This window comes from Cydia fagiglandana, chromosome 7 (assembly GCF_963556715.1).
Source record: "Cydia fagiglandana chromosome 7, ilCydFagi1.1, whole genome shotgun sequence".
In the NCBI taxonomy this organism is placed as follows: domain Eukaryota; kingdom Metazoa; phylum Arthropoda; class Insecta; order Lepidoptera; family Tortricidae; genus Cydia; species Cydia fagiglandana.
The window spans coordinates 919,537-943,304 of NC_085938.1; the positions used below are offsets into that span (position 1 = coordinate 919,537).

Here is a 23,768-nt window from a genome sequence, read left to right on the forward strand (position 1 = left end):
CTAAACGTTAACGCAATCCGACTAAATTAAGAAGTTTTACTAATTGTTCTCGCTCTTTCTTTCATTGGGTGTTACGCCTTTGCAAGACAAAGATATGTGACATGCATTCCGACTCTAGCAAGGCCCTACGTTTTCTGTTCTCTTTGACGGCGCAGCAACTAGTATCATTTCTCTCTCCTCGCTCTTTTAAAATGCCATTTGTCAAAAAAGGACAACCATACTGTTGACAAGGTGAACTTCAAATCAAGTGTTGCCTTTTTTGATGCATCCAGGCTGTGTTTGTGTGCGTAAAAACGTGTATGTGTGCTCTTTTAGGGATGTGAAAAGTCGATTTTAATCATGCTATATATCGATAAACGCTACACGGCGGAACGAAATAGCTATTAATTGAAGCTTCAATATCTTCGTTAAACATATACATAATTGAAATGCTAATGAATAATAAATATATTAGAATATAATAAAATATTTCAATTATTGCGGAACACATATCTTAGTAGGTATTTATGTATTTTAATTAAATATCTGAACTTTCCCTTGGTTCCCTGCTGGGGCGTTTGTAAGAAATGTCGTTAGTTTATCGATATGACTTTATCGACATGGCTACAGCAAGGTGGTGTTAAATTGTTAATCGTACACTAAACAAAAGTGGCAACAGTGACAGCTCGCTGAGACACCGTCTATATATATATTATGTCTATGGACTCTAGCGCCTCCTCTATTTCTTTGCTTTGTTTGTTGTAAATTGTTCTGAGGGCCTACCATGAACCACGTTCAACGTGTTGCCTCTCTGTCGCAATTATAAATTCGTACGTAAGCGTGACAGGGAGGCAACACGTCGAAAGTAGTTCGCGGTAGGCTCTCTGTTTGTCATTTTTGACATTTGTCCAAGCAAAATAAAACAAACTGTTGCAGAGCATTTTATTGTTTAGTTTTCTCTTATTAAACATATCTTATACTATTAACGAATGGACAATGGTAAGCTGCGCAGTCGCTAACTGCAAAAATACTTCAGTTAAAATTACGAAACACACAAATGGGATTACGTTTCACAGGTACCTAACATTATTATTTTAGCATGTACTTGTAAACAAGTCTAGAATTATCGCAGATCACAGTTAACTGATTATCTTAAGACTTTTAAAAGATTATGACTGTATTCTGATTGTCTTTTGTTAGCTTAAATAGCCTATTCACAATTGTTTCTTCAACTTTTTGCCATTTAAACTTATAGAAGCCCTACCTGTTTCCCATCAGGTTTCCTCGTGATAAAAAGCGTCGTCGGCAATGGGAGGTGGCTGTGGACCGGGAGAACTGGTCGGCCACCGCCTCGAGCGCCGTGTGTTCAGAACATTTTGATGCAAAGGACTTCTATGTGACCGACTCCGGGCTGCGTCGGCTGTCGGTTGAGGCGGTGCCTGTTATTAATATCTCTGTAAGTATAAATTCAAATTAAAGTCAGAATCAGAAATGAAGTTATAAGAGAGAAGTCTGGAGTAAAAGATGTAACACAGGCAATAAAAAAGAGTAAATGGGCCTGGGCTGGCCATGTATGTCGCACTACAGATAACCGGTGGACCAAACATGTCACAGAATGGTTACCAATAGACACACCGAGAAAACAGAAAAAACCGAATACTAGATGGAGAGATGAGCTACGAAATTTCGATAGATTCTGGTGGAGAACAGCACAGAATAGGAAGGAATGGGAAAAACTGGGGGAGGCCTTTTCCGCACACGCGGCATGCAAATGAATAAAATAAATTGAAAAACAATAAAAGTTAAAAAATAATAATAATTTAATAAATAAGTGTAATAATAAAGAAAGTGTTCGCGGCAGTTTCAGGGGCCCATCTAGTCAGCGGCGAGTCACCGCCTGCCTCGATAACGTGTGTTAGCATTGTTATGGCAGGTGTCCGAACTCTTTACAATAGCCCAGTCTCATTGTCCACCCAAACTTCAATCCATAGACCGGTATACTATTCACTTTTGCTACAATAGTCCCAATGCCTGCTGAGACCGGTTCATGGGTGTCTATTGTTGCACCTGTGAACGGGTTCCAGCAGGCGTTCTACATAACATTAAAGCTCTCCAAGAGGCCTCTACGTGTTGGATCTGTGTCCCCACGCAAGCCTATCAAAAAACCGGGATTATAGGCCCGTGATATCGAAGGAGATACAAAGAAAGTGTAAAATAACAAAAACGCATGAAATAAAGGCTATTACTATTACTATTACTAAGTATATATTTTTTGTAATAAGAGTCTTACTGCTATACCTGCCCTTGACCATAAAAATCATAGGTAGTTGTAAAATGAGAAAAAAGAATGCAACTTTAAAAATAAAATTCTTGAATATTTTCTAGATATGCCAGCCGAGAGCTCAAACGGTAACTGAACTACAGCCAGCCGACATCAGTCCCACAGATTCCGAAGAAGTTATCAAACTGAAGTACAAATTACGAAGATTAGAAATAGTCTCCTCTAACAGAAAGCGAAGGATCTATGAGCTATGGAAGAGTAATAAAAAATTTAAAAAGAAATTACAGCAAATGAAAACTGTTATAAAACATTTAATACAGAACAAGAAACATACAGAAAAAATAGGTGCGGAGCAATATACTAGTCCAGATTTAGAAAGTATTGACATACAAAACCTAGATATGCAGAATGTTGAAATGTCTTGTGAATTGGAAAATAAGTGAGGTAAATATTTTGTTCCATATTGCCAAATTGTGATCTACAAATACAAACTGTTGTAAGTTACGGAAAGTTTCTACGAAGTTGAAAAGGTTTCGGTAATTTAATGAACCTCAACAAGAATTAATCAACGTGCAAATTGTGGAAATGGAAAGTTTCAAATTTAATTTTTAATTTTATTTTGGTTTTAGGTAATAGAAGAATTAGCTGCATCTACATCTGCAGGAAGCCGTACATATGTATGGCGGGTGACAGAAGCCTATGGAAGAGACTGGTCAGCAACATTAGGACATGATGTCACGATCCTCAGCATTGAGGGAACGACTGATGATGATGATGATGATGAATAGAAGAATTTGTCGGAAAAACATTCAAGTTGTTATTTCCAGAAATCCACAATTTATGATCTTATAGTTCGTTTTTTTAGCATTACAAATAAGGTAATCAGTCTTGATGTGTCTTTTAATTGAAAAACACATTTTAAAAATAAGTTACAGCAAATATATAACAAGTATGGATCTAGTATGATCATTTATATTCTTCTGCTTTCATAAGTTAAATATTTACTGATTTTTAAAAAGCGTTTTTCATATAAAAGACATGTCAAGATTGCTTACCTTCTTTCAAGTTCTTTCTAATGCTAAAAAAAACGAACTATAGTAGCCTTCCATATCCATAAAAAAATTATCTTATGTCTTATGTGACAGAGTTTCCAATATGTACCGTAAAGACAGCTAATTATGGTTCTAAATCATGCACCAATAAATTTTTAATTTACTGTGATTATTATGGTCAAAGTGATTTTGTAAGGGTAGTTCGCTAGTAACTTGCCGCTCGCTATAACTAAAAATGAATTCTATACACCTATAAACAGAATTCACTTTAGAATAAGGTTTCAATAACTGGCCAGCTTTCAAGTTTCAATAACTGGCCACCTTTAACAAAAACGAATTCTATTTATAGGTGAATAGAATTCATTTTTGGTTTGGGGTGGCCAGTTACTGGCGAATTACCCTAATTAAATAATTATTTCGAGGAACTATTAGAGTCAATATATTTTCTAAGTCCATAGAGTACCTACCTAAGTAAGTAGTAATACAAATTCACTAAAAAATTTATGATTTTTTTTTATTCCAGAATAAAGTGTTCATATTTTAAAATCAATTTTACAATTGTATTTTTAAAAGTTAAACCAAATCTTTAATCTAATCCCATTTTCTCCACAATCCCAAGTTTTCTCTGATAACTTATCGGCATTAGAAACTTCGATACCATCGATCGCGCCGCGCGCGCAGCGCCTCCCACCATTCGCCAGTCTTTCGCTACCATCCGCTTGTGGCGCGCGTCAACCGCGTTCAAATATCAAACGTTCGAAAACAAAACACGATAGCGTTCCGATTTCAAAATTCACAAAAGTGCGTTGAAATAAACAGTGCAATGTGCCAGTGTTTTGATAAAGCGTGATAATTAAAAAGTTGCGAGTGAAAATGTGACTGTGAGTGTCTGAGTACTGTTTGTAGTTAAGATGCGGGAGTTTTTAAGGATTGTTTTGGTGTGTGCGTGCGCATTGCTTTTGACGGTATGTTGTGAGGACAGTGAGGAACTGGATTCGAGGGGTGAGAAGGATGAGAAAGGACTCCAAACAGGTATGGAATGCAGTAATTTATTTCATTTAATGGGGTCAGCCGTCATTGCAAGTTAAATGCGAGTTCTGCGATGATTTCTAATATGTAGGTACTTGGTCACCTTCAGACTTTCGTTTCATTCAGGTAAGTATTTAAACTTGCAGTATCAATATACATTTGGTGGACGCACCCCGAAAGTGGCAAACAACTCAAACAAGTGTCTTCTTGTTTATAAAACAGTCACCATAGCGTATGTATACTATGGATACTGATGACTGCAGGGGTGTCAAGTCCATTGCGGATATCAGACACATTCAATCTAGGGATTGGATTCTTGCGCTAAATTAAAATGGGATTGAACAACCAGACGTCTGCGGATTTCTTCATGCTATAAGTAAAAGGTGTTGCTGAAGAGAAAAACGTAGTGAGACCAAAAATTAACTCAAGGGCTCCTTCGCATGTGAAGACCCAATACAACTCTGGGTTTTGTAGGACAACATGCATTCATCCATCATCATCTAGCTTCGGCCACAGCTGCACGAACAACTGTAAAGAAGAAAATGCCCCAAATGTCCCAAAAACCCACATGCAACGAATAGCAGAAATCTGTTACAAAGTCATTTGAGCGGTATTCTCAATTCAAAATGCATGTGTTCTTATCGCGTACCATCGCTCACACTGTTAACCGTCCATCGGTAAACCTTATTACAAAAGGCATAAGGTCCACCGTTGGACAGTAAAGTTAAATGTGTTGCTGTTTGTACGTACGTCGAGCACGTCCGTGCCGAATAGGCATTCCAATTGCACGTTCATCGAGATTTTTAGTAACATTTGTCACGAACTCTATATATTTATAATAGGTATAATTAATGATGATTTTTGTTCTTTCTCACATTTTTATCTCTCATAGGATCGAAAAAGCTCGTGATTCTGAATATAAAAACATAACAAACTCAAATCTGTAAAAAGTGAGGGTAGTTTGTGTATATGAATTTAAAATTTTAAATATGCTGAATAACGACTTTCTAACATTATTATTCAATTGGTCACTTGATAGACAGACGCACATGGCTAAATTCATATTAGTTTATTTCACATTTTATACACACAAGCGTTAGGAAGGTACACGAGAAAAATATTTTTGAAGATTGCAGGGCCTTCTACAATTGTTGCGTTTGAAAATGCGCTATTATCCCTCTTCGAAGTCCCATTCCTTGTTGGACAATCTCATTTAGCATCGAAAATTAAAAACTGTATTCTGCCTAAAATAAATTATCGCGATTTGTTACACGATAATCGCTTAAGAAATGACCTGTAGCCTGTAGGTCTAAGAGAATAACTGGATACACGAAAGCATTTTTGTCCAAGATGAAACGGATACACTTCACTCGGTGTCGATAAACTATGATTTTCTTTAAAGGAATTGTCGTGAGTTGATTCAGAAGTCGAAAATATCGAACATATATCGCCTTCCGTGTACCAGTAACGCTATTACGCAACGCGTGGGCAGTATTTCCATAAAACAAGCCGTTCGAAGGCTTATTGGAAAAGAGAGTGTCTATGAGTATTTAGTTTAACTAAAGTTTTTTATGGTTTAACAGAAATGGTGTTGGCGAGCGTAGAAACTGAGGATTTAGTTACTTTAGGTACGGTGTACGGCGTTGGTAAGAATTTAAAACACGTACGCAGCGAAGAGCATATCGTACAAATTGTGCTAAACTTTCCGGAGAACAAATATCCGGAAAGAAAATAAAGACGCAAACCATTTTAATTCAAAATAAAAAGAGACTTCAAGCAAGCCCAATTGCACGGATCTACAAACCCAGACAGAAAAACTTGGAGCAAATATGTGACAAAGGCTGCTTTTCCACTGAGGCGGAGATGAAAGACATGCCATCAACCATCCGATCATCTGGATTACAACCAATGCTATTTGGTTGATTCCCGTACGTCTCCTCTCATTTCTGCCCCAGTGGAATGTCAGCCGAAGCTCGACCTAAAATAATGGGAATAGGGCTGTAAGAAGGCAAGAATTTGAGTTTTATACCATCCTGCCTTTTGAATCATGTCTTATTTGGCACTCAATTTGGGGTAGGGTGTGAGATAGACAACAGACATCTAGCTGTTTCAATAGCTTCTTTTTCAGTCGTTCCCTTAATGCTAAAGGATCGTGACATCATGTTCTTTTATTGAAGAGTAGGTTCCTCTATAATATACAATTTTAATGCAAATTTATAGGGTCTGCCAATGATCAGTTAAGAACTGTTAGCAAATATTATCATTAGAGGGCGGAGTACCGGTGGCAAATTTCACACTAAATGTATGGAGTCGCCTAAGTATTCTTATGATTAAATAAATAACGAATAAATTATTAATTTTGCATAATAATTTTTAGGAACTTATAGAAATTATCTTACGAGCATACAAATATAATGTAATATGTTGTTAATATCTATAATACATAATAATATGTTTTCTTATCGAAACATTATCATTAGGTACTAAATACTAGACTAAGAAGTTATACCTGCCAAACTATATATTATTTTCAAGACCATTCAATTACAATTGAGGACTGGAATTATGTGTTCGAGGTCCTCCTCACAATCTACACTTAAGTGCGTATCCATGTTGCATATGGTGAAAAATATTATATCGATGAATGGTGACTTTGTTAAAAGAAATTGAAAAATAACCCAAAACATTTACGACATAACATTTAAGTGTTCCTGAAATCGATTTATGAAAATAAATGTTAAGTATTTACTTCCAATTTACGAGTAGGTACCATACTAAGTACATTAGGTAAATGAATAATTTTATTATTCAAGCCTAAAATAATAATTATAAAAACGACTCCATACCTTTTGTGTGAAATTTGCCACCGGTACTCCGCCCTCTAATTATCATACACTTAATTCAAGAACAATATTGACCTTCCTTGAGCACAAAACAAATGATTCACGAAATCAATACACTAAAGGCAAAGGGTCCGCAAAACTTGATCGAAACCGGTTTCTTCTTAATAATTTTAATAAAAACATGATTACGTTAAAGTCCAAATGCTTGTTGAAGATTCGTATCTTCACATGTTCATTGTCAGCGTCGAATTGATTGGTCATGTTAGGTTTTGCTTATTGCCGATTTTTTGTTTCTCGTTCTTGGAATCAAAACATCTTTGTGTGCATAAATAGTTACCTTGACGTCAACATAATAATGAGAACATATTAATAAACGTTAAAATCGTTCTAAAAGTATGTGTAAATAATATAAAGTGGCTAACTTTCATTACTTAAGCAATCAATTAGGTGTGTTTTAGAGCTCCAATTTTCGATGTTTTTGGAAATCTCTCTCTTTCTCTAAAGTATTCTGATTTCTCAGCTTGTTTCTGAAATTCTCATTCCCGTATTGTCTGTCGCACATGAATTGCTTTATGTGCCTACTTGTAGAATTTATTTACTTAGTTCTATCATACGGACAATGCCTCATTGCACCGATGACTATTTAAAAAAAAGCTTTTATTGTAATATGAAATTGGCCTCTAAAAGATCCACTTTGCAATAAATTGCGAAGTAGTTTTTAAAGAAATGACTTTAGTCTTTACACCATATTGAAGTGTCCTCTGCGGTTTGTGAATTGTTGTCTGAGAAAATTGCATTGCATTTTGCATTGTCATTTCAGTGTACAATTGCACATGTGCAGGTCTAGTGTCTACTTCGTTTCAAGTCTAGTTTTTCATCTATTAATTATGATTACGTTAACTTTTAGATGGTACAAGGTCGAATGAAGTACCTAATCAACTTGAGCAACTAAATGGGCTATGCTCAGCAGTGGGTGATACCAGGCTGACGAACATGATGATGATGATATTATAAGATATACCTACAGTTAACTTAAGTGAATAGCAAACCTATTAACCTAAGCTGTCCTAGGTTAGTCACATGAGTCACATCATTCAATGCCGTGTATGCCTTATCTATATTGTGGGGTTAAATATGAATTGTTCGGCGAGCATAATTATGTAAACATTCGATTTTACACGTGCCTTATCGATACGTAATGTTGTATGTCGATTTTATGACTCGGGCGTGAGTGCTGAAGAAAGATTTGCGTGCAAAAAATGCAAAAATTACTAAGTTCCAAGTTTTTATTGTATTTTGGCCTCCGACACCAAGCATATATGCTTCTCTATCTAAAGTCCTTTCTGTCCAGTCGACGGCGCTGAGTTCGCTAAGGTGTTTTTGCATTTCGGCTTTTCAGCGGTAGGTACTATTAGGGGGTCCAGACGGTCTTCGGCCAACACTCGGTTCGGTTCAGTTTCTGCATGGACTGTTTAGATCAACATGCTCAAAATGATCTGTGCTAAATGTTTAGGTATTCTTACATAAACTTTTCAGCCAAGGAGATTTACTACTTGGATAATTTTCGACACTTCGTTCTATTGGTCACTTCTGCTGATTGTATCTATAACACAATCAGATTGTAAAATGACAGATTATAATAAAAGGATGGCTCTGACAGCTGTCAACCCACAAAATGGCGGACCAATCAAAATGGCCTCCCACTGTGAGTGTTCTTATTCAAAGCACATTGCGTCTCTGCCCTTTACCCAGCAAGAGAGCTCAAGATATTGGGAAATTATACAAAATCCATGGTATTATTGTACCATCGATGTTTACATTTTGTAACCTTTATTACAACGATATAAAGTCTACGAATGATCAGTTACTTATTATCGGTGTTAGTACACGTCATGTCAAATCTAATCAATCAGGCAATTGTTGTGAGTAATAAGCCTACATATCGACGGCCAATTTGTTATGATGCGTTTGAGAAAGTTGCAACACCGGTTGACCAATCTGCTCTTGACCGTCCGAAATGTTTTGGATTAGCTTTCATTGTAGTCATCATTGTAGCTATCATCGAGATTGCATCAGTTAACAAAAGGCAAGGCTTGAGTTAACTAGCGTTCAATGATCAACCGATTGTGGGTTATTGATGTGAATGATATCAATTCAGAAATCAATATGAGAATGTTGCAAAATTTACGAATTGGGTACTCGAGTGAAAACATGCTGTTTCTTTGTTCAACTTCGGAGAGATGAATGTCCATGTATTCCAAATAAAGCGCAGCGGTTTAGCTTCTATTCAACCAATTAAGTGCTGGGCAATTACCTAGCAAAAAAACAAATTTATGACTTGATAGTTAAAATCCAAAAATATTGCAAAACTTATGCACGATAGCATATCATTTTCAACTTGCCATTAAACATCAAAAGGTTATATTAATTTAAAATTGTATTTTGCTGCTTTTAATTTAGTGCGAGATTTTAGGTAATGCTAATATTTCTCCGGATAAAGCCCTAGTCAGAGTACGACCTTTATAGGCATAGATACATTTTACATTCACGTCGCCTTCAACGTTTTATAATATTTTGAAAGGTATCCCTTCCGAAAGTAGCCTTAAAGTGCGCACTAGGAAACGCAAGTAAACATCAATGTCCGAAGCGAATGCGAAACGCACCTTCCTGCGCGCACAATGGAAGCGCGCTTCCTGAATCTAACGTTATTTACATACGCTAACAATGCTAGTAACAATACTCGCTATTGCCATTGCTGTTTTTAACAGACTTCAAATCTTTCTCGACTTGTGTTTTTGACGTTCCTTTAGCCATTCCTCGCGTTATCCATAGATATCCGCGCATGCACTGTCGTACAAGAAGGGTTGCCTGTCTGGGCCACAATCTCAGGCACTCCATATACGAACGTCTGTAACAGATAGTACTTAAGGGGCAAAATAGCTGAAAAAAGACGTTCCGGTCATAGAAAAACATCGCGGCTGCCTAATATCTGGCAATGGACCAGTGAGGCGTCCGTCGTGTCATTTTCTATGACGGCCGATCGATGAACACGTGGAAATGGAAAGCTCCATAGAAAATGAAGCGCCGGAAGCTCCAACCCGGCCCCGGCCCGGTCTAGCGTGAGTCATCCTTATATTTATCAATTGTTAAGCAACAGTATTTATTTTCCGAACACCTGCACTGCCCTCGAGGTGCGGCGTCCTGCACAATTGTTTCCGAACAATGCTTGGGAGCGTTTTCACTGGCCTTTGCTGCATTTTACACACGCCAGCCGACATTGTTTGAATTTAGCTACGTGTTTTAGTGTGTAGCAACGACATGTTCTATTGATAGCTTATTTAGTAGGGTTTAATTAAACTCAACACAAAGCAAACAATGGATAAGGACCTAAAGGTCATAAAGTCATAGGGCCCAAAGCAGATACATAAACTTGACTGATCACTTGCTTACGGACCGAAATCTCTCGTTCACTGCGTGGTTGGTTTGGTGCATTCCCATTTGTCTGGGCATAAAATATATATGTATAGAGGAATTGTCTCTACATGAGGTACCGGTATCGTCTTGGGTCGTCCCATTCGTTTTTCGTCAAGTTCTTAAATTAGTCCTATTCTGCTTTCGTCACTCATTCTACATTGAAAGCCACCGACGATTGGAACGAATGTAGAATGAGTGACGAAAGCAGAATAGGACTAATTTAAGAACTTGACGAAAAACGAATGGGACGACCCAAGACGATACCGAGGTACCTACTCTACATCGTTTTATTGCTCTAACTCGTGTGTATTAACATTAACAAGCTGAAAGAATATATTATTTAAGTACAGTACATAAAGAGTGAAGGCATGATTAAGTATTTTATCTTGCATATCATCTAGCTATTCGTTCGATAGATCCTTCATCAAAGGTAATGTGCTATTTAACGGTAAGTTATTTCATGAATATAAGCATAGAATGATCAACCAGGCAAAGCGATGTCTTAAGGTCAGTTAGGGGCGTGACGTGATGGACCGTGTGAACTTTCATATTTGTACGTTCCATAATCACTATTGTCCGTTCAATCATTGGACTGCAATATAATTTTGCTGTAACTTAGATAGTACATACATATGCGATTTTTAATTTTGATTATGAGGGAATCAGTCCGTAGGGTAAGATGTTAAGACTTTATTACGACGTTAGGGGGATAGAAATGAAAGTGATACTAATAGTGGTACTATTAGTGGTATTAGTGGTGGTGTTAGTGGTACTGTTAGTAGTGCCCTACCGAAGTTTCGATTTCGGTATAAAAATCATGTTTCGGCCGAAGGTACGGTTTCGGCGGAAACTGCCTAATACTCTACACTGAGAGCAAAATCATTAGTAAACTAAACTAGGAATTAAAAAACAGTTCTGTACTGGGGGAAAAAATGAAGTTTAGTAATAATTATAGATGTTTCACTATTTCTGTAAAGTATATTTATTTCTACAAACAGCTCAGTAATCCTAAATCTAATTTCAACAAACTGATAATAGAAATTGCAAGAACTAATTGCAAAAGTCAATTTGTTCCTATTAATTGACTCTCCTTGTCCCCGGATTAAGTTTATTTTTGTAATTCTAAGTTTGTTTTTGTTATCCTTTTCTCTCAGTGTATAGCAAAACCGAACCTTTGGTTTCGGTTTTCGTAAAAAAAAAACAGTTTTGGTCGGACGCTATTACAGCTAAACTTTACCAAAAAACTCTACACACCTTTAGAGCTCCGTTTTGCAGCAACAATTAAGACGTTTAAGATTATAAGTCTAAGTTACCAAATGCGCTCTCAGTTGTTTTTCCTCCACATAACACTTGCAAAAAACGGATATTACCAAACTGCGATACGTACCTACTCATTGTAATCGAAACCAAGCACTGATTGCAAACATTCCATAACCATCCTTAAAACCTTTACAATATAGTCCATTTTTATATTCAATCGCATGTTTCGCAAGTGGTTAGTGGCCGGAACGATTCGAGGTTCATTCAAGAATTTTCGCGTAAAAACGGTATCATAAACGCATTGCATGCATCTTACTCGCACTAAAGTATAATCACATATGCTCGAGTATGATGTACATTGATATCGCTTTTGGTATTCTATTTTCGTGTCAGAATTTTCTTTAGTCTGAGTGAATTGTCTTTGGAGTTGGTAATCGCGTGGCAAGGTTTTTGGCGAGTATTTTAACGGTAGGAATATGAAATGTTTTAAGAAGCATATAGTGGCCCCTGTTTCACCAACGTGACAGGTGCGACGAATTGTAAAATCACTGTTGCTGACGTCACAGGCATCCATGAACTACGGTTACCGCTTACCATCGGGCGGGCCGTATTCCTGTTTGCCACCATCATTGTATTATTAAAAAAAACTTTATGATATCGGAAAGAAACAGAGATTTCTCTTGCTAAGTTTATGACAATTGTCACAAGAAACACTACAATTGTCACGAAATTCCGACATATATAACTCATTACCTGTCAAGAATTACCTACAATTCTTCTAAATCTTTGACAATTGTCACAAACTTCGCAGGGGAAATATCTGTTTTTTTCCGATATAATAAAGTTTTTTTAAATAATACAATGAAGGTGGCAAACAGGAATACGGCCCGCCCGATGGTAAGTGGTAATCGTAGCCCATGGATGCCTGTGACGTCAGCAATAGTGATTTTACAATTCGTCGCACCTGTCACCGATGTGAAAATGGGGCCTGGTCTTCAAGTAGGTATACTTACTCGTATATTTGAGTATCGACAAGTGGTGGTGTTGCATTGATATAGCCAGTGATTGAACACGATTTTCGTAATAATTACTGTAGAACTGATACTTAAGTATGCCCTTAAATAAAATCTATAAACTTAACCATGAAATAAAGAAGTGGTTAAAAGGTTGTGTATGTTTCCACTGCAATTTTTACATCGTCGACGATAACGTGATTTTGAACAGTTGAATTTACTATTTACTTAATTATATAGTTGTAGTAACTAAGTATATCACATGTATCTATTATTTCATTTGCGTATGTTTTGAGTTACTGGAAGTAAAATAAAAATGCCATCATTTGTATTCGTTAATAATTTTCAAATTGGTATATTTATCTAACAACACATAACATATCATGAGAAAATGTTATTGATATCACCCACGCTATATTTGACGAACACTTAACAACTCATTTCAATAACCAAACTAGGATAGCAATAAAAATATTATTAAAATACTATTAGTTTAAAAAAAACATTGAATAAGCAACTACTAACTATTGAAGGCCTCATTTATTTAGTCATATTTTGTATGTAATTCTTCTTCCGCTCCAAAAAATCTTTTAAAAACCAGACAAACGTTAAGCTTCTTAAATACATTATTCATTAACATTAGGATTACAATAAAAAGGTCACGTGCAATTATAGTAATCTTAAGCGTTAGTTTAACAAACCTTCACTGACTCCCACCGAGGCTGCGTTTGCGCATACAAATCGTTTGCGCACGAGTAGAAACAAAATTACCTTTATTTTAACGGATTAGGAGTCATTATAACTGCTTTATTAGCGTGGTTTGCGCGTTTGAATACAGCGAATTATAAGCGTTTAAGCCAAGCTATAATAAACTTTATTGCTATAATATTAAAAGTTTGACGTGTGTTTTGTTATAGTGAGTTTTGTTCTGCGTGGGGACCTAGAGTGACGGTTAATGTTCGTAAAGTATATGACATACAATGATTACACACTATGATCACATGCATTATGATGATATTTATGATGTTCCAAAACGTGTGCTATAAGGTTATTTAGTTTAGGGCACTATGGATGGCTATAGAGGCATTATGGATTATTGTCTTGGTAAAATGCGCTCTAAAATAGTTATCTAGTTAATTTTAAGTAAAAAGGGATGTGCTCAGAAAAAAAACGCGACTCATTATTTTTTTTAAACGTTTAAACTTGTAGCTACTAAATACAGCATACTTATACTGAAATTACCTTATATTTCTATTAATTCTTACATTTCATACAAACATTATGGACTTTAGCCCGACGAAAGCTTATTTTTTTCGTTCTGTCTTTGAAAGCCCCCTCGTTTTACGGCACTTGTGACTGAATTGAACTGGATTTTTTTAACAAAATATCACATTACGTATTACGTTTTCGTATATTTTTATTTCATGAAAAAGGCTTCTCAGTTTAATTTCGTTTATTCCTCTTGAATCTAATTGTCAACCTATCAATTTTTTTAAAATTGTTTTTATCTATCAATACTGTTTTACATAAATAGGTACTAGGTACTTAATCAATTCATCAACCAAACCAAAGCTCATATATTAATTCACCATAACATTATCTCTAACCATCTGGGCGGGTCGGAATGCCAATCGTGATGCGTATAGGCTATGTTGCCCTTCACGGTATAAATCAACCTGACTGTTCAACAAATGTTGTGAGTAATGTAACGATTAATTAATTAATTATATAACTATTATTTAAATGTGCCATTAAAGTTCCTCTATTGCTTGTGGCAATGGTGGCCACTTTTTGTGTCACACTTTAAAGTATGATTTAAATAGAATCAAGGATCTATACACACTTGGAATCCCTTTGGTGTTGTAGGAGTCCATAGGCGACAGTAGTTGCTTACCATTAAGCGATTCGTCTGCTCGCTTGCCTCCAATTTATTATTTAAAGTAGATGTGCGGAGTTGAGGTTGAGGGTGCGGTTAAAGAAATTTCTATTTAGACCGCGGGCCAGGAGCAAATATCGTCAGTCATCGCCTCCCGCTTGATACTTTGTCAGATGATAGTTTAGATGATATCGTGAATTTAAAAAATTGTCAGCCGGTTGTATCGCGAATATGTAAATAAAATATATTTTTCTGTTTTTAATTTGTTAAAATTAATAATACGTCTGTCTTCGCACATAAACTTAAAATACACACGAAAACGCATAAATGTCGGTTCACCTAAGAGTGTCGCAAATATTTATGTCACCAAACCGGTCGCATCTTCATACGGAGAGTCAATAGTTCACGTGTGTACGCAGCGTCTTACGTAGGCGACGAACGCGCGGCGAGGAAGAAACAAAACGTTGATACGTATAGGTGTGTCCTACTCACACTTCGCGAAGCGGCGCGGCGCGGCGCGGTGCGGCGAACGCGCGGCGAACACGCGGCGAGGCGCGGCGCGGTGAGGAAGAAACAAAACGTTGATACGTATAGGTTTGTCCTACTCCCACAGCGAAGCGGCGCGGCGCGGCGGCCTTGTCCGACTAGGGAGACACTCCCGAGTCCGACCGCCTTGGCCGCACGCAGACACGGTGTATTAGAAAATTCGTATTTAAATTATGAGTAAACTATGTCTTTTTATGCAAGTACGTGCAGCGTTCTTCGTTGTCTGAAATTTTGGTTTACTGGCATTTTGATTTGGCACCGCCTTCAAAAACTAAGTACACAATTACCCGGGTGGTTATTTAATTAATTTGCTTATTATTAGGTATTAATTCCGTTTTGGCAAAAATTGGCTTTACGACGGGATAGGATCGTAAGTGCCATAGACGCTACTGGAGTTACGTCTTTTATACCAATTTCCGCGAATTTGAATATTTTTTAGTTTTGTGCCTATTGATTACAGGAAAACCTATAAAGAAATCAAACGGGAGTCGACTAATCAAATCAAAGCCGGTAATTCTATATACGCCACGCCTCTAGCCGCGTCATATTCGCGTCTAAAAATCAAATAGATTGATCGCGCCAGATCCGCGCCGCGCCGCGCCGCCGCCGCGCCGCGCCGCCATCGCGTCAAAATCGCTCACCTAGGACACTTCCATATGCAACAACGGTTTGTTTTTTTCGTGCCGCCTCTCGCCGCGCCGCCGCCGCGCCGCGCCGCGCCGCCCGACATTCGCGTGCAAATCGCGCCGCGCCGCGTTCGCAACGAGATCGCTTACGCTACGTCTTACGTAGGCGAACAACGCGCGAACGCGGCGCGGCGCGGCGCGGCGAAAGCGGCCGCCGCCGCGCCGCCTGACATTCGCGTGCAAATCGCGCCGCACCGCGTTCGCAACGAGATCGCTTACGTAGGACACTTCTATGGGCATCAAAGGATTGATTTCGCCGCGCCGCGCCGCGCCGCGTTCGCGCGTTGTTCGCCTACGTAAGACGTAGCGTTACGTAGGACACTTCTATGTGCATCAAAGGATTGATTTAGCCGCGCCGCGCCGCGCCGCGCCGCGCCGCGCCGCGTTCGCGCGTTCGTCGCCTACGTAAGACGCTGCGTTATTTCGACACATAACTCGCTGCTTCAGAAAGATGTATGTCCAATTGTCCATACAAAATTTACATTACAGGGAATAGCAATATTTTCAATATTTAGCATATTTTAAGAATTTAGTAGGTACGTTGTATTCATGAACAGAACCAATAAAAAAATCCTAATCTAGTGTATAAAACAGTGTCCAACTGAACAATTAAGGTTCAAATTATACAGGTCTCGAAAGCTTCACAGTGTATATTGAATTTCCTCCCGCGGACGGACGCTCCGGTTGTGGAATGAGCAACCTGCCGAGGTTTTCTCGAAGAACACAAAATGGGGTTTTTCAAAAAAATTATTGTACTTACAGGTTTTTAAAAGGTCGGCAACGCGCATGTAAAACCCCTGTATTTACAGGCCTCCATGCTACGGTGACCATTAACCATCAAGCGAGCCAATATCAGGCGTGGCTCATTCCGCGATTTCGGCGTTTTGCCCCCAATTTTGGGGTTTGCCATAAGCCGCGCGTGGCGCTGTCGCCACCTAGCGGCCATATCTGTACTGATCGTGACAGACGCGTTTTGTTAGAGTACTATTATTTTTTCTGTGCCAATATATAGCTAGTTTGCCACCGACTACGGACGTGAAATGAAAAATGTTTGACTCAGCGCCGCTGCAGAACAATCATACACTTCATACAGTCAGAAAACTAAGTGACTTTCATATGACCTAAAGTAAACGCAAGCGCTCCAGTTACGAGTTATAATTGCGAAACAAACGCGAATATCGACTTAGGAACCGAGTAAAAACCGCAGTTACGATACAATACTAACTATAACGTACGACTGCAACCAGTTGGAAATGGGACCCAGTTCTTGTAGATCTTACGCATTATTAGTATCTAGTTAATCTAATAGGGTAATAAATACGTCTTATTTCCATAGAGCAATCAAGATTGTCAGCGCTGTAGCATGTTTTATGTTAGAGCATATTATGCTGAGTGATGTCCATTTGTAGCCTCTATAGCAGAGCGCATCAATACTGTAACTATTGCATGTTATATAATACAAGCTTCAAGTAGTTTTAACTGTTTAATGTATAAGATCTTCAAGATAGTGTATTAGATAGGTTTTTGCAATAAACGGTTTTCTATTTTCTATTTGTCTGCGTAAGTATTTTCTTAACCAATTTAGCCGACTAGTGTCAACGAAAGGGAAAAGTGGAAAAACTCAGTCATTTGGGCGAGACTCGAATTCGCGATTCCGTGATACCAGCTCCCCCGCTCTTGCAACTGAGCTACCGAGACAGCGAATATTTCCAACCATATCCTTCATATGCGCCGGGGGGTCTGGCGGCATTACGTCATGCACCGATGTTTTGACTATTAGTACTAATTCCTTGAAGCGGACACGTAAAAAATAGGAAGATAAATATAAAACTTAATGCTACATTAATTCAATTAGAACGGATTTTACTATGTTAAAGGTTAACGAAGAATTCATATAGAGCTGTCAGATAAACAATAAGCTTGACTGAAACATACATATTGTTTCTGCATAATAATGATGTTTTAAATGTAAATTACATTGAAGGGCGACCGCTTGTACGGAATTATTTAATCTATTCAGTTGGTTAAATTAATTATTAATTATGCTATTCTATGGCTAAGTGGCCTTAATTAACAATGACCTTGTGATATTAGCAGTTAAAGTTGATGCCGATTTATAGGATTGCAATGAGGTAAAAAACCCACAGATTTAAAATGGTTTCAACTGTCTTAGAACGAAACAAAAGTCTGCAGTCTGTGCTTATTGACATTAAACATGAGTCTTTTGTTTCTCATAAAGTTTTAAGTCTTAATGTATTGTTGTAGATTGTAGATTTGGCCTAGATTCTAGAAGGAACTAGTTGTGACCTCATACTTTTGATTTCTAGCACATTCTTCAATCTTGTCATAAAAATAAATAGCGTAGAAAAATCTAGTTTCTCCATATTATGTATCTCATGGCGACGCTAAGGCGAGCTGCTGTGCCGTCTTTATAAATACGGCCTGGTTTAAACTAGTTATACACGTATACGTCTGTCTATGACACATTGGTATAAAGGGAAATAGTCTAATACCTATATAACTTGAATACATCTTGTACATATAAAGAAAAAGCTTTTTACACTCTGGAAGAATATATGAACGACGGATCGGAAAATATGTATTAGTTTTAAGTGTAAATTTTACATTTTTTCCCTAGGTTCAGTTATATTTTAAAATTTGTCACGCCCTAGCAGGGTCCATGCTGTACTTTATAATGTTATATAATATGTAAATACCTTGTAATACCATGGTTGGCATTCAATAAATGATATGATATGGTATGAAAGATATTTCTCTCGTGAACCTCATATTTCTTCAAATGTAATAATAAATAAAGTAGATAGGTATTAGGTTATATATAATATTCAAACTATTTAATTCAACCCTTTTAAAAAATAAAACAACATTTAAGGATAATTAATCTAATTTTTATCTAGGGATAAAGGGATTTAAATACTTGTCTGCGCTGCGCGGGAGAAATAACCCATTTTATTTAATTTTAATAATAAATACATATATAATTATTATTTATTTACCTATACCTGATATTAGTAACATTTTACGAGACAATCTTACAAAAATCGTCCCAACACAATAGTAAGGTCAATAAAACTTGTGTTATGAGTACTAGACGACTATAAATTAATAATTATTTGATACCTATCAAAATATTATACTCTGGTGCTACAAATAAATCTCACGAGATGATCTATATGAGAAGTGCAAGTCATTCAGCAGCTCTGTAGCTCTGCGGGCGGCCCAAGAAGTGTACCCTGAGGCACGCTACTTATTTATTTTTTATCTTAATATGATACTTTTGTTTATTATTTTTTATGATATCGATGTAATAGTAATAATATATTAAAATAGTAAATGGGGCTCTATGATAACAAAATTGCTGGTTCTTTAGCGTAAACTTGAAAAATAAGAACATTAAACGCCTTATTGCGGTTAAAACATGTCATCAACCGTAAATTATATTTGAACTTTTCGAATCGTCTTTAAAAGATGGTAATCATCAAAATAACAAGCCGAACCGAGCCTAAAGTCTCGTACTACAAGCAAACTTGGCATAGGTCACAAAATCCAGTCCTAACCTTACGTAAACGCATTGTAAAATCAGCATTTGAACATCATTCTTCCGCCGCACAACCTCGGTGATAAGATCGATGAAAAACAAAGTTAAATCTACAAATCTTTTAAATCTTAATTCATTGGAATAGAGCTGATTTTCCTATGTTTTGTTCAAATTTGAGGTGGTTTTGATACGCCTGGCGAGTTGGAGATTGTTTGTTGCAAAGGAATGCTTATAAAAGGTAGTTAAAAGTCTGAGGGATGCGTTTCCTTGTTGGTATTTGAACAATCTTTGATTTTGTCCTTTATTTGCCGTGCATTATAATGAGGTTGGCTGCAAGTTAATTAAAGTTAAGGGTATTCGGTTTGTCGTTGGAATACGTAATTCCTTGATGTTATCTTGTAGATTTACAGGTTTAAACTGTGGTTACGCGATCGGTCCGATACGGTAGGTTGCGAAGGCTGGGCAGAGTAGAATCATATAATATAATAAATGATGAATACATAATATATTAATTTATTTTTATTACTATATTTGTAATTTATTTATTTATTAGATTTTGAAGTAAAGTGACAAAATTTTGATGTGATAAAAATGAATTGTAATGTTTGTTATGATAAATTAGCGTCTTTTTAAAACATTATGGCCGGATGAAAAAAACTCACATCCACAGTAAAAATGATCAAAACTTTAAAAACCGCCACCGATCAAAAAATTTACCTACTCGTAAAAAAGGTTATTTTTAAAATGATTCAACAAACCTCTCAATTTTTAAACTAAGTATCTAATTCGGATTTAGTATCACTTTTATGGGAAACAATTGTGCATTTGATCGCGGTATTAAGTCGGTTCGAAATTTTCAGTCGGCTCTTCTATCATATGTTAATAAAACGTCTTAACCACAAAATTAAATAAGTGAGTACGAAGTACCAGGAAAGTGGTGTTTCCAAACATCCCTTGGTATGTGTAAGTGGGTCGCGTAACCATATCCGTCTTACATAAGAGCTTGACAGACTTATAGGAGCGTTTAATATTAATGTTTTAACCGCAGATGATATGTGACAAGCATGGTAATAGATCACACTTTACACGTTCAAAACTAAGCTAATATTATAAAGTTATATTAGACTTAATTAATTTAAGCGAAGCCGGGGGCGGGTCGCTGGTATAATAAATAACCAGTTAGTTGTAATGAAAATCTTCTCAGAACCTCACTTCAACCGTATCAAACAGCTTGACATTCAAGTTGTACTGTGACAAAGATAATTGGCGAGCCAACAATTAGTACAATAGTGGGTGACATTGCGCACACCTTGACCCGCGCAGGCGCATAGCGGCCATCGCTTCCTGGCAATGAGAAAGTTCTCGCGATTGTTTTTACTGAAATAATGATAATTTATCCAAAGTGTCATGGATACATTTATTTATATTACTGAGCATAGGTACTGATTGCTTCAAAAACAAAATCGTAGCACAAATTAAAATATATACAAGCACGCCATTGTATCATTTTTCCGGTTCTGCGAAAAAACTGTTTCTGGTGTTGATTTAAAAATCAAGTCACAAAGCACAGATATCAGTACCGAGTACCAAGCCTTCATTGTATTTTCCCCCATCCAAAAATGAGCATTTTTCCCATTGACACATGTCTCACTTTCGATTGACACCGCCATGCGTGTTAACGCATGCGTGCATCAATTATTGCGCCGACGCTTTTCCCCGGCTTTCTCGCCCAACACCCGTGACGAAACGCGAGACCTACGACTGTCCCTTTCCGTCGTATGGCGTTGCCTCGCTCTCACAGTTATGAAACTTGTGGAATGCTATGGATATTAAGGTTAATAGTTTAGTTTGTTATACGGACATATCATATGTGACAGTATTAGGGCAAGGGACCTTGGTTATTTATGATTTTAAAGATTGTTACGCTTACGTATCGGAGCATAAGTTTATTAAGAAATATAGCCGTTGAATTTTCTCGTAGGTATGTTGGCCGTAGTGATGTCATTTTATCAATACCATAATAGAAATGGTTTTACTAGTGCCTATGCCAAATCTCGGGATTAGTTGCCAAGCGGACCCCGGGCTCCCATGAGCTGTGGCAAAGGCGGAAAACGCGAGGAAGATGATGAATGGAAATGAGTCTCGGGTCAAACATATTTCAGAAAAAGGTGGACAAAAAAATCAAAAGTTAACGACCCTTTCCTGAAGACATGCAAAGTTAAGGGAATCTACTTAATGCTAATTTTACGATGCACCCTTACAGGCGGGATACATTTTTCAGTACTTGAGACTCAAATAAGAAGAACGGGACAGAAGTAACCTTTTCTTAAACATGTTTGACTGTTTGTCCATATACTGAATCTGTTTTCAATTTTAAACCATGGTTCAAATAATACTAGAAATGGGCTTTCAATCGAAACAAAATCTTGAGAATGCTCTTTGGCTGATCGGTTAATGATCGGCCTTTTAGTTTGATTAATGGATTGTCTTAAGGTTCAGGGTTCAAATGTACCCTATAGACGTTAATGTATGTGGAATTTATTCGTACGACAAGCTAATGCTGACCATTACTTAATAACAATGATGGATATATGTTATGATCGATTAGTGACGATATAACACCTATAAAGTAGTGACGATATAGGTGTTATATCGTCACTACTTTGAAAATATCTCGTATCTCGCACTGCTACTCAAAGTTAAAACTCAGTAACTCTGCATGCATCCCATACATAATTACCACATTTTTGTTTTGATTGACAGAACAAGATACGAGTTGTTTTCAAAGTAGTCACGATATGTTTTATGGTAGATGTTAAGTAAACAGTTACTTAACATCTAACATAAGTAACAGAATTTAACTTACTTACTCAATAAGTTACAGAACTTATTTAATTAAATTAATTGTATTCGCTACACCATATTCAGGGTCCATGTGATGCCATAAGAGATATGTAAGTATTTATTATCCAAAATGTACCATGGAAGCAAGAAATAAATGAATACTGGACTTAATATCAATGACGGAGTGATGGACTTACAGTTAATTTGTAATTAATTATGTACCTACTTAAGAGCCCTTCAACGTGCACACTAGCGCCACAGCTAAATAATCGTGATTATTTACATTTAACGAAAGATATTGAAAAAAGGGGGCCGCTACGGACTGTATTGTGTATTTAAGTACCTTTCGAATACATCAAACTAGTTTTTATGTTGCTGGTTTCGTCGATCTAGGAACTCAAAACAAAAACGGCCGTTTTAACTTTGGACGCATACATTGACGAATCCAGCAACATAAAAACTAGACTGATGTATTCAAAAGGTACTTAAATACACAATACAGTCCGTAGCGGCCCCCTTTTTTCAATATATTTCGTTAAATTTAAATAATCCCGATTATTTAGCTGTGGCGCTAGTGTGCACGTTGAAGGGCTCTTAATTAGTTATCGTCAGTCGCTATCGAATGAAATTTACACTAGGGCTTCTATCTGTTGTAGAGCTTTTCCCAAATTTAAAGAATAATTAAATCATTATTTATTATGATCCTAATTACCGTATGGCCTTTTTTAATGAAACTTCATTATCGCATTTGTTTTTAAATACAGTACTTATTTCATAAAAGGACTTAATGCTATACATGTATCACTGAATGAATGTTTAATATTATGTGAACAAGATGGACCTTACTCAGACTCAAATAGGAAGCAAATTACATTAAATATTTTAATTTCAAGGCCATGAAAATCGTGTAAAATAGATTTTAATGCGTGAGAAATAAACTTAATCAAAAACCTTTACGGATGTGTTTTTTTCCCTCAATAATGTTAGCTTACGTAACTTACGTAAACTCATCTTTCAATTAAATTAAGTAATCGTGATAATAATTGAAATGAGTTTTTTACGAGTTCCACGCGTCTGTGATATTTTATTTTTATTATGGCGTTCAAGTAAAAAAAAGGTTAAATTTAAATCTCAGTTTTAACGTAAATAAGTGCCTAACGTGAGGCTTTGGTGGTTTGAATTAATGATTTTTTGTAAGTATAGATATAAACTGATGGTGGTTATCAGGAAGCCTTTTTTCCATCATTGTTTCTTTATTTCTTATAGGTACTATTATTTATTTATTTAATTCCGGCAAGACACGAAATGAATTTTAAACTATGTTCT

At 36.8% G+C, this 23,768-nt stretch overlaps 2 protein-coding genes across 2 annotated transcripts in view; both read left to right on the forward strand.

Annotated features, from left to right (window-relative positions):
- Positions 1 to 886: 886 nt before the first annotated feature.
- On the forward strand, positions 887 to 3,862 carry LOC134665679 (THAP domain-containing protein 2-like). The gene is made up of 4 exons (XM_063522626.1): positions 887 to 1,055; positions 1,258 to 1,435; positions 2,365 to 2,704; positions 2,890 to 3,862. Exons 1-3 carry the CDS (start codon positions 976 to 978, stop codon positions 2,701 to 2,703), a joined length of 597 nt encoding a protein of 198 aa, XP_063378696.1. The 5' UTR covers positions 887 to 975; the 3' UTR covers position 2,704; positions 2,890 to 3,862.
- A 134-nt stretch (positions 3,863 to 3,996) lies between these two features.
- LOC134665681 (uncharacterized) overlaps positions 3,997 to 23,768 on the forward strand; it is a 176,909-nt gene continuing 157,137 nt past the window's right edge. The window contains exon 1 of the mRNA XM_063522628.1: positions 3,997 to 4,344. Within this exon, the coding sequence (XP_063378698.1) occupies positions 4,224 to 4,344 (121 nt within the window). The 5' untranslated portion in view covers positions 3,997 to 4,223. The remainder of the gene's footprint in view (positions 4,345 to 23,768) is intronic.